This window comes from Takifugu flavidus, chromosome 6 (genome assembly GCF_003711565.1).
Source record: "Takifugu flavidus isolate HTHZ2018 chromosome 6, ASM371156v2, whole genome shotgun sequence".
NCBI classification, from domain to species: domain Eukaryota; kingdom Metazoa; phylum Chordata; class Actinopteri; order Tetraodontiformes; family Tetraodontidae; genus Takifugu; species Takifugu flavidus.
In genome coordinates this window covers 1,683,158-1,693,239 of record NC_079525.1, presented here as the reverse complement: position 1 = coordinate 1,693,239, position 10,082 = coordinate 1,683,158, and the positions used below count along the sequence as shown (strand labels likewise).

Genomic DNA, 10,082 nt, shown 5'->3' with positions numbered 1-10,082 from the left:
TGAAGGTCATGACACAGACAGATGGTAAACAGAGCGCACTGTGACACAAAGCCTTCTTCATGTGTTATTTTGAGGAATAACTTAATAAAAGAAGAGCAGCAAGTCATGGGAAGGGAGTGAGTATAGAACTGTATAAATATATAGTTTTATTCTGCTATAATTTTCTTATAATATTTGCTGAACCCCTTTCTGGGAGAGGGTTTTCCTTTTTTATCAATGGTCATTGACTCAAAAACTCCCTTAAGATCAACAGAAGAATAAATACATCTGTCACATATTTACAAGAGCTAAATTGGATTTTAAGTTTTGAAAAAACTTTTTTTTATTTGGGATATTTGCATGCTTTATGTTGGCGATGTGGAAATAAAGTGATTTTAATTTGTTTCCCCCCAGCAAATGTATTATTCATATTATATATGATATTATATCATATCAAGAGTCTCACTGGAACTTTTTCCACTTTTTTGAACCAACTAACTTTCTTTTGGAAATCTCATCCCCGACATTAGAACACATCGTCATGGATCGATCCACCTCGCGGACCTTGTGATCAGCCTCGCGCTGATCGATTAATAATCGATTCTCGGCGCTCACGGGCGCGAGTCCCGAAGTTTTGACGCGCCGAACCCAGCAGACCCGCCTCCCACGCATGTGACACAACAACGCGGGTCGAAGCTACAAATGGCAGCGCGGAGAAGTTTTTACAAAGCAGATGGTCCGTTCCTGAGTCCAGTAATCGAATAGGAGGGGAGTTTATTGACGAATAAATGGCGGAGGGACTTTTAGTGGAGAAGGTTAAGATCAGGACGGTGAGTGTTTAAAACTTCAGTTTGTTAGTGTCATATCATTGTCACAACGCTTTGGTGTTTTTTGCCACGCAATTATTTTAATTCTGATACATTTTGGGGTTTTTTTTCTGTCTACTGAATATCATGAATTAGCTTCTTTGGATCGTAAAACTTCCTAAATGCCTGTGATCTAAAGAAATAAAGTGATGCATCATAATCCTGATGATGCAGGAAGCTGATCTGGGTGAAAAGGTGAAAAGCAGCGCCGCAGGTGCTTTTATTTGATAAAAGGTCTTGTCACCTGTGGGGTCAGTGTGTGTGTGTGTGTGTGTGGGGGGGGGGGGGGGGGGTCCTATTGTGCAGCCATCGTTTCTCCAACCAAACACGCAGACATTCGCGAAGACATCACGATCAACCCTGGAGGTAAGAGATCAGTGATGGAGTCCAGGGTTACGGCCAACACGGTGTGTCGGTGCAAGTGCGGATTAAATAATCTCCTTTGAAGATGGAGGGGGGCTTATGTGATCACGTGGGCCTCCAGAAGCTCACAGTTGATCCTTTTTAACTAATGTCACATTCTTTCTAAACACTGTTTTTCCAGGAGCTGCACTTGGGGGGGGGGGGGGGTTGGTGCGTTCACCTGCGCTAACGGTCACATGTTGCTCACTACCTGAAATGGAGGGGCGGGGCTTATTCCACCATTTGTTTTTGCCACCTCATTTGTTTTCTCTGTTTCTGCAGCATCTCACAAAGTCTCTCCTGGCAGCAGCTTTGCTGTCGTCGTTCGGCAGCTCTCTGCTCTATGGCTACAATCTGGCAGTTGTCAACTCTCCTGCAGAGGTTGGTGCCATTACCTTCACCTAACACCCTCAGTATTATCATTAAGGTGATGGCCAGAAAACAGAATAATGATGAAATGTTACATAGCTTCGGCGCAGGAACCGCAGGTAATTGGACTGTAGGCGTAGATCACACGTGATGATAACCAAGATATCACCACGTGAATTCATGCGGGTTTGTGTATCAGTTGGTCTTGAGACTGCTGCATGCTGTATTAAATGTCAGGGATTTTTATGTTTTAGCCATCATGTGACTGTTTTTTCGTCTGATTCGCTGAAGTACAGATAAAGTACAGATAAATCTTGTTCAACAGCGTGTGAGCGCCGATGCACTCCCACGTATTCTGGGATTTTCTCATTTTATTCCATGTTTGTGACTCAAATTTGTCCAGTTAATTTCTTTCTTACCTGTTCTGTAAAGATATTAATACACCTTTTAGGTGCCTGGGAAGGTTTGTCAATTTGTGGGTTCCCTTTTGTAAATTATTTCTCAGTTGTTTATTGTTGTTGTTGACTTTCACTACTGTATTATATTAACTTTCATTATATTAACTTTCTAGACCATTTTTAATCTAATCAGATTACGTCAGACCTACATTAGGTGTCCCTGAATGGGCCCTACTAGTCATTTTTTTAATTCTGATTTTTCTTGGAAGAATCCCGTCTCTATTTAAAAGAAATCTGAGGCTAATTTCTTACTGTATATTTGTTTATCAGTCATGTTTTACCCAGGTTAGAAGTATCCTGTTTAATCTATCGTTCTGGCTTTTACGTGTCACTCTCAACATACTGTTACTGTTATTTCAGAGTCAGGATCATTTTGGTCAGACTGTGGGTCAAACCAGCCTCAGATACTATCAGAAATAGTTCTGTACCAACCGAAACGCGTCACCCTGTCACAAAAAAAGCGCTGTGCACCTATTTTAACCATGTGACTTCACACGTCCATGTGGGACTCGCTGGTTCTGTTAGAACGGTTTAGATGTGGCACAAGGTCCAATTGGTGCCAAATTGCGTGAAACTGAAAGCAGTACTCAAATGATAATAATAAAATAAATAAATGGACTCCTTTCTCTTACATGCTTATACAACCAAACAGGCCAAGCTTAATGTGTTTAATTCTTGTTATTTCTTGTTTTATTATTATTATTACTACTACTACTACTACTATTATTACTACTCCAGACTGCCTGCTTCCTTTCACCACAAAGTAGTGAGGAAAAGGAATAAAAGGACATGAACTGTTACAGGTTGCATAACAAAACCTGTCAGTCGGCCGTGGCTCAATTCATGTGTGCAACACTCCACCATATTATAACGTTTCACATTTAACACAATCCTCTTAAATCATTACATTCCTGCAAAATAGATCTGAATAGAAAATGTGCATTTTTTGTAGGGTGGTCTCGACATCACTAGGTGCACCAGGGGGCTAAAATAATGGGCGACAGTTTTAGGGAGCATGTGATCCCGCTATGGTCATGGGATTTTACTTCCTGTCATGTGAGTAGACAGGAAGTGCATTGAGACAGCGCAGTCATAATCAGATTAAATGCAGCATAAAAGGCATTTAAATCGTTAATAAAGTGTCAGTGCTTCTTCTTACTTGCGATACACCAGAGACTTCAGCTCACAACAATGAGCCAAACAGAACCTAATGCCTTTAAGCTACGATTCTGATGTGGCGATTTGGGTTTTTCTTTCAATACAAAATGCACTCTTGACGTTTTGGCTTTTTCCTTTATATACTTACTCCTGCGACACCTTAAATGCTGCTTTTGTTTTCCACCAGTACATCAAAAAATTCTACAATGAAACACTCATAGAAGACTTCGGGTGGACTCCAGATGAGAACTTCATCACTGTCTTGTACTCCCTCACCGTGTCCATCTTTGCTATTGGCGGGATGATCGGCGCCCTGCTGGTGAGCAGGCTGGTCACCAGATACGGAAGGTTAGTGTGTGTGATGGATCTTTGAGATATCCTCTATGCCTGTTTAAGATGACCGTGTGTCCGCACAGGAAAGGGACCCTGGTGAGAGCTACTGTGCTGGTCTTTATTGGGGGGGCTCTGATGGGCTTCAGCAGGGCCTGCAGGATGCCTGCCATGGTCATAATTGGACGTTTCATCACGGGGGTGCACTCAGGTAGGCTCGCCTCATTCCTGGAGGAATTACACTGTATCACGTTGAATCTCTAACCACATTTTCGCCAATGAAAATGCATAATTGTATATATTCTTGTCCCTTTCAGCGTAAATGCTAGTACGGATGCTCACCAAATTATGCTCATTAAGACAGAACCATAATGCATTAATTAAACACACAATTATGCACATGGTAATTGTTTTTAACCCTCAGGTATTTGTCTCAGTGTGGTGCCGATGTACCTCGGTGAAGTTGCCCCCAAGAGCCGGCGAGGCTTCCTGAGCCTCATTCCCAGTATTCACATTTGTCTCGGAGTCTTCCTCGCTCAGGTCTTGGGACTCTCTGAGCTGCTGGGAAAGGTACCACCCCACTGGCGTTTAAACGCTGGTCTGTTTGGTCACGCATGAGACTGGGTGACATGGGAGGGAAGCAGGAAGGGGGTGAAAAGAGGACTCTATTATCTGTAATTGAGCTGGATGAGCTGTCCCATTAGACACAGGAAACCACAAGACCTAAGAGCAGAAAAACAAAGATATAATAAAAAAATCTTGGGAAATTCTCTAATTCTATTTCCACTGGCTCAGATTTACTTATACTTGGATATAATATAGATGATAGCTTTTTCACAGGGTAAGGTTTTTTGGTAAATGTCTTTCCCCCCTCACAGGAAGAATACTGGCCTCTGCTCTTGTCCCTGGTTGTGTTTCCTACTGCGATCCAGCTGATGCTGTTGCCATGGTTTCCAGAGAGTCCACGGTACCTGTTGATAGAGAAGGGAAACATCCATGCCACCATTGCAGGTTACAAAGTTGAGCCTTTGGAGATTTCCCCCGACCCGAATTGAAATTTTTCACCATCTTCACCCGACTGATATTAGCGGATTTTCTTTCGCTCGTTCAGCCCTGAAGTGGTACCGCAAGAATGAAAACATCCAGGTGGAGGTGGAGGAGATGCAGGAGGAGCAGCGCTCTCTGTCCTCCATCGAGTCGGTCTCCGTCTGGGGCCTGCTCATAGACCGCAGCGTCCGCTGGCAGGTCATCACCATCGCAGTGGTCAACATCGGCATGCAGCTGTCCGGAATCGACGCAGTAGGTCAAAAATCTGTGTGTGTGTGTGTGTGTGTGCGCGCTCTTACATGTATGTAAACACACTGCTGTTATTAGTACAGCAGGTGCTCCCCACCCATCTGCACCTCCATATGTTTGTGCACCAGATTCAGCGTCTAAGCAGGGGGCAACAGGAGCACGCCTCATTATTTTCTGGCCTTCTCCATACGTGCTCCCCAACTTGAGCCGTGGACGACGTTCCGTGTGATGCCTTCCGTCTCACACGCTCGAGCGCGGCAATGGTGATGAAATAGTTCACGTCCGCTTACTAAATCAAGAAGACAGCGTTTAAGCGCGCCAACCGCGGTCTCGTCCACACCTCGCCAATGATGGATGTTGCATCAGCAAGTGTGATTAATGAGAACGCGCAAATTAACTTCAAGGGGAGCGCTTGTCAGAAGTCCGCGCTGATGAGGCGCCGCCCCTCAAATGCGTGAGTGATGGTTGGCGTGGTGATAACGATCACTTTGATGGATCGCGCGGAAACCCCAAACAAGCACAGCAGCTTAAAAAGGAAGGGGAAAAAAAAGTTTGAAAGCGTCTGTGTGTTTATTAATAAATGCGTCACTTTCATTTTCAGATCTGGTTCTACACAAATGAAATATTTAGGAATGCAGGAATCCCGGAATCGTACATTCAGTACACAACAGTGGGAACTGGCGCCATTGAGGTCATTTCTGGAATGCTGGGGGTGAGTTTCACATGTAACATGATGATATTAGTAGATTCACTGTCTGAAATACCTGTTTTAGTGGAAATATTGTCAGGCCAGAGTCAGTCTGACGTTATAGTTGATGATGGTTCATTATTCCGTGTGTTAAGGGGCTTTTTTTGTGTCGCAGTGATCCTGAATGGGATCAAAAAGTCACGTCTCTCTGCCGTCTGCGCGCTGCTCACTGCAGTTTCTGTCTTTTGCAGTGTTTTACGATCGAGCGTCTGGGCAGACGGCCTCTCATGATTGGTGGCTTCTTCTTTATGGGGCTCTGCTGTTTCGGGATTACAATAACAGCCCTCTTCCAGGTACAGCCTCACCCGACACCCCGCCTCTCTTGGCCCCCGTTTTTTCCAAAGGACGACACGGTCGACGGCCTTGGAATCGGAATTCAAAAGAACCAGTTTTAACCAAAATCGTAGTTGGGCTACACTAGCAATTTAAATGGTTTCATACATTCCTCCAGCAAACCCCCCCCCAACTCAAACTGACTCCCGACTTTATCTGTCACAGGTGCAGCTGCCAGTCTTGCGCTACGTCAGCGTGGCCTGCGTTGTTGGCATTATTGCTGGATTCTGTATAGGCCCAGGTAAGCTTCAGCCAGCTAAAGGTCTGGGAAGGAGTTGCTCCACACCCAGCGTAGCCCTTCGTCTCTGTGTGTAAGAGAACACTGCTCCCTGCTGGAATCTTTCACAACAGCAGGCGCTGGTTTAAAAAAAACCAACCCAGCAAAGCTCCCTCCCTGCTCCTCTTCTGACGGGGTATAGATTGCATTTCATTTGTCTTGTAAATTAGGACATCACAGCTGGCACGTTACACCTCTTCCTGTAGTCATTTGCACACTGTACTACTTGAGCGGGGTGAATTAAGAGGCAATCGCTGCCGACTTTGGGAGTCACGTTGAGCGGACCTGGGAGGATGATGAATTAGGACAAATCGGGCTACACGAGGAAGCAGAATCTATGTCTGGTGGATAGGATGGGAGTTTTCTGCTGCTACAATTAGACTTTTAATGGCTCATTGTTCATAAGCCAGCCATGATAAATACCATTTCCATCACATGTGCGGCACCCCCACCCCCCCAAACCCATACGTAACACAGATGCTGACAAACGATGGCGTAGCTAATGGTTGGACGGCATTAAATCTTCCTCTATGCAATTACCACGCACAGATAATGAGGACATTATTTGGAAAGCTCGTCATTAGAGCATATTAAGGCATATTTCTCCTTCATAGCTTTCACATCTAACAATGAAGAACGATGTGTTTAAGCCTAAATCCACATCTCAGAGATACTGCACGTTGGACTAATGAATTTTCTCCTTGTCTAAAATATTCTGGTATTCTGACCGAGAGGGTCAACAGATGACTGACAGGACATCTGATAAAAGGGATTTGTGGGCTCAGCAGAACTGGTGTTCAACTCTGATTTTGTTGCCTTCTACTGTTACCTGTTGCCTTCCCAGCTGGCGTGCCGTTCCTCATCACAGCAGAGCTCTTCAAACAGTCTCACCGACCTGCTGCCTACTCCGTGGCTGGATGCCTGAACTGGTTGTCAAACTTCACCATCGGCTTCGTCTTTCCTTTTCTAGAGGTCTGAGCATAAAAATTTGATTTTATTTTTTTTAAAATGAAAATTCAACTCTCTCCCTCACCACCACAGATCTCAATGGGTCCCTACTGTTACCTGATCTTCTGTGGGATCTGCTTGGGAGTGGCTCTCTACACATTCTTCATCATTCCTGAGACTAGGAACAAAACTTTCATGGAGATCAGCCAGATGTTCGCCACCAATAACAACATCGACAAAGAGGAGCTGACGTCCAACGGTCATCTGAACCTGACCACGATGAACGGTTACGGAACCCTCGGGCGCCATTAGAGACATAGACATAACACCTTCTAGAGTTGCGGGTCGTGTGCTACGTCACGTGACAACTGGCGCCCGCACAAACTGACGCACATTCATTATTTCCAGTTTGAAAGGTTGCCCTTAAGTCTATATGCAGCTGCTGTTCGTCATGTGGGAAAGGACTCACATGGTCGCTCACATCAGATCCGCCGTCGGTGCCCTCGCAATCGATTCCTACGCGACTCAAAGCGTTGATGGAAAATGAGCTGTTTTCCCACAGCTTTCCAGCCCTCAGAAGTTTTAATCCGCACATTAGCTTCACTCTTTATCAACAGGTCTCATAACCACTTGAGCGCTGAAAAAGGGGGAAAACATTGAATGTCATAGTAGCAACACTTCATTTTTGTGCTCAGGAATGTGAGCTAGCCTGAGTTTGTTGGTGCTCAGCTTGTCTTGTGTTTAAAAATACAGCTCGTCCAAAGTGGAGTCAATAAAAGGATAAAGCAGCAATGGAAGCCTGGTTTCAACCTGGATTTTCCAAGACAACACACTGAAAACCATCGTTTCTAAGGTTAACAATTTCTCTGACAATAAAAAGTTTGCTGGCAGATTTTGGAGTCCTTCTCTCTGTTGAAGGATGAGAGGTGTCGCCTCTCTGTCTCTCAGATCTCCCAGCGCCTGTAGGCCCCAGATCCATCAGTCAGCTCCCGCACAAGGGGCCCACAAAACCCCCAGCTGAGGCAGATGGATAAATGCTGTCACTCCCCGCTTGTCCTGACAACACAGAGGAGACTGAGAAACAAGAGGATGCTGCACCACGGCACAAAGTTCGGGATCAGAGGGCTTTCTTCCCTCTTCCTTTCAGCCATATCTGAGTTCCACGGCCATTTGAAAACACATCACGCACGGAAAGGCGAGGCGAGGCGCGCTGGTTGATTGGGAGTCAACCTTTTGAGTTGTTGATACGCTTCTGAATGACGAATGGAAAGTCCTGGGAGGGGGACAAACAGGGGGCAGTGTGACTGTTCAGACGGAACAAAGGGCTCCCTGTCACCAGGACTACAGTATATTTCTGTGGATAATGCCACAGCGTTGCGCACACGTGGAAAGACGCGCACACGCAGGCTCGCCCCGCCTCGGCTAAGCAGAAGCTATAAATCAAACAAATAGCATCACAGCCAGGCGAAGGACGCGTTCCAACAGATAAAATGCTCTCCCACACAACAAAGCCGCACTCGCTGCGTAATTAATTGCAACAAATTACCTCGTCCTCTCCCTGTCGGCCCCCACCTCTCCTCTTTTACAGCACTGACAAGTGCGCTACGCGATCCGGCGCGCGCGCGCGCGATCGCGCACGGTGCGCGCCCTTCATAAAGGCTTTAATGTGGCTTATTGCAGTGTGCGGTCCCCTTAGCCGTGGAAATATTCGCTTGACGGATGTGCTTTGTCGCCGGCGCTCCCCGGCGGAGGGCGGCTGTCAGGGAGGAGATGATAACATTAACAGGGAGGCAAGGCGATGACAAATGCCTGTTATCAGCGAACGAGGCCGGTGACAAATCGAACGGCAGCGCCCAGGCAGCCCCGGCGCGGCGTAATAAAAAAGAAGATGGATGGCACACCCAGGCAGGGCCCGCGTTAATGCGATTTCCACCGCTCTCCCTGACTCCCAATTAAGGCTGGGGGAGTGGTGGAGGGGTGGCGGAGAGGAGAGGAGAGGAGAGGAGAGGAGAGGAGAGGAGAGGAGAGGAGAGGAGAGGAGAGGAGGAGAGGAGAGGAGAGGAGAGGAGAGGAGAAGAGGGGAGAGGAGAGGAGAGGAGAGGAGGAGAGGAGAGGAGGAGGAGAGGAGAGGAGAGGAGAGGAGAGAGAGGAGAGGAGGGGAGGGGAGAGGAGAGGAGGAGGAGGGGAGGGGAGGGGAGAGGAGAGGAGAGGAGGAGGAGAGGAGAGGAGAGGAGAGGAGGAGAGGAGAGGAGAGGAGAGGAGAGGAGGAGGGAGGTGTGAGGGAGCAGGAAAGAAGAAGCTTGAGATGGTTACTTGTTGGATGTGGGATGGACAGAAGCTGTGAAGGGAAGAAAGAAGGGAAGTTAAATAGGAGGGCACGCCTGGTTTTGCAGACGCCATGTAAATACTGCTTCTTCTTTTTTTGCATGGGGGTGAAAGGACAAGATTGGGTGAGATTTCCTCAATTTTGGTTACCATGACACTGCAAAGTCTGCTGGCACTGAAGATTGTGACAAGTCTCCATTGGCTCCCTCCCCACAGGTTGAACATGATCTGCCTTTTCTCATCTCAGACCCATGACAGGATATATCATTCCTGTCCAGGCTTCACCATCTCGGCCTGTCCTGTCGCTCCGTACATTGAAATTCCTTTTTTTTTTTTGCTGTTTCTTTGTCAGGCTGGTGCTCATCCATCCCATGGTGTGTCAGACAGTCCTGTACAATCACAGGCTTCTTCATTAGCTCAGGATCCAAGGCCTACCTTCTAAATCAGTTCCTATAAAACAGAACTGATGGACAGCCTACTGTATAGCCTTTGGCCAGACAGCGTGACAGAGATGAGCTATGACTCTGTCCCAGGTGACTCCTCCAACTCATCCTGATCCAGATGCCGTCTCTTTACTAAAAAGATCAGTACAG

The 10,082-nt window shown here is 46.5% G+C and overlaps 1 protein-coding gene and 1 long non-coding RNA gene across 4 annotated transcripts; one reads left to right on the top strand and one right to left on the bottom strand.

The window, feature by feature from the left end:
* The first annotated feature begins 607 nt into the window (after window positions 1–607).
* Window positions 608–8,054, top strand: slc2a15b (solute carrier family 2 member 15b). The gene is made up of 12 exons (XM_057036621.1): window positions 608–809; window positions 1,530–1,628; window positions 3,420–3,580; window positions 3,649–3,773; window positions 3,987–4,132; window positions 4,441–4,573; window positions 4,674–4,861; window positions 5,460–5,570; window positions 5,798–5,899; window positions 6,105–6,180; window positions 7,061–7,188; window positions 7,258–8,054. The coding sequence occupies exons 1-12, from the start codon at window positions 768–770 to the stop codon at window positions 7,474–7,476; spliced, it is 1,530 nt and encodes a 509-aa protein (XP_056892601.1). The 5' UTR covers window positions 608–767; the 3' UTR covers window positions 7,477–8,054.
* On the bottom strand, window positions 2,729–9,060 carry LOC130527845 (uncharacterized). 3 transcript variants are annotated; one of them, XR_008951138.1, is made up of 7 exons: window positions 8,711–9,055; window positions 7,634–8,437; window positions 7,282–7,342; window positions 7,046–7,190; window positions 4,637–4,843; window positions 4,016–4,533; window positions 2,729–3,790 (listed from the first exon to the last, which is right to left on the bottom strand). It is a non-coding gene; the product is annotated as an uncharacterized LOC130527845 (long non-coding RNA). The 3 variants fall into 3 exon arrangements; XR_008951139.1 differs by lacking the exon at window positions 7,634–8,437 and having other exon boundaries at window positions 8,711–9,060; XR_008951137.1 differs by lacking the exons at window positions 4,637–4,843; window positions 8,711–9,055 and having other exon boundaries at window positions 7,634–7,782.
* Between the last annotated feature and the right edge of the window lie 1,022 nt (window positions 9,061–10,082).

What these genes read in the sequence shown, in the direction of transcription:
- slc2a15b (XM_057036621.1), top strand. Translation starts at nt 768, where the DNA reads ATGGCGGAGGGACTTTTAGTGGAGAAGGTTAAGATCAGGACG. An exon ending in CTGGTCACCAGATACGGAAG is followed by an intron (nt 3,581 to 3,648) that starts GTTAGTGTGTGT and finishes GTGTCCGCACAG; the next exon opens with GAAAGGGACCCTGGTGAGAG. An exon ending in TGGATTCTGTATAGGCCCAG is followed by an intron (nt 6,181 to 7,060) that starts GTAAGCTTCAGC and finishes TTGCCTTCCCAG; the next exon opens with CTGGCGTGCCGTTCCTCATC.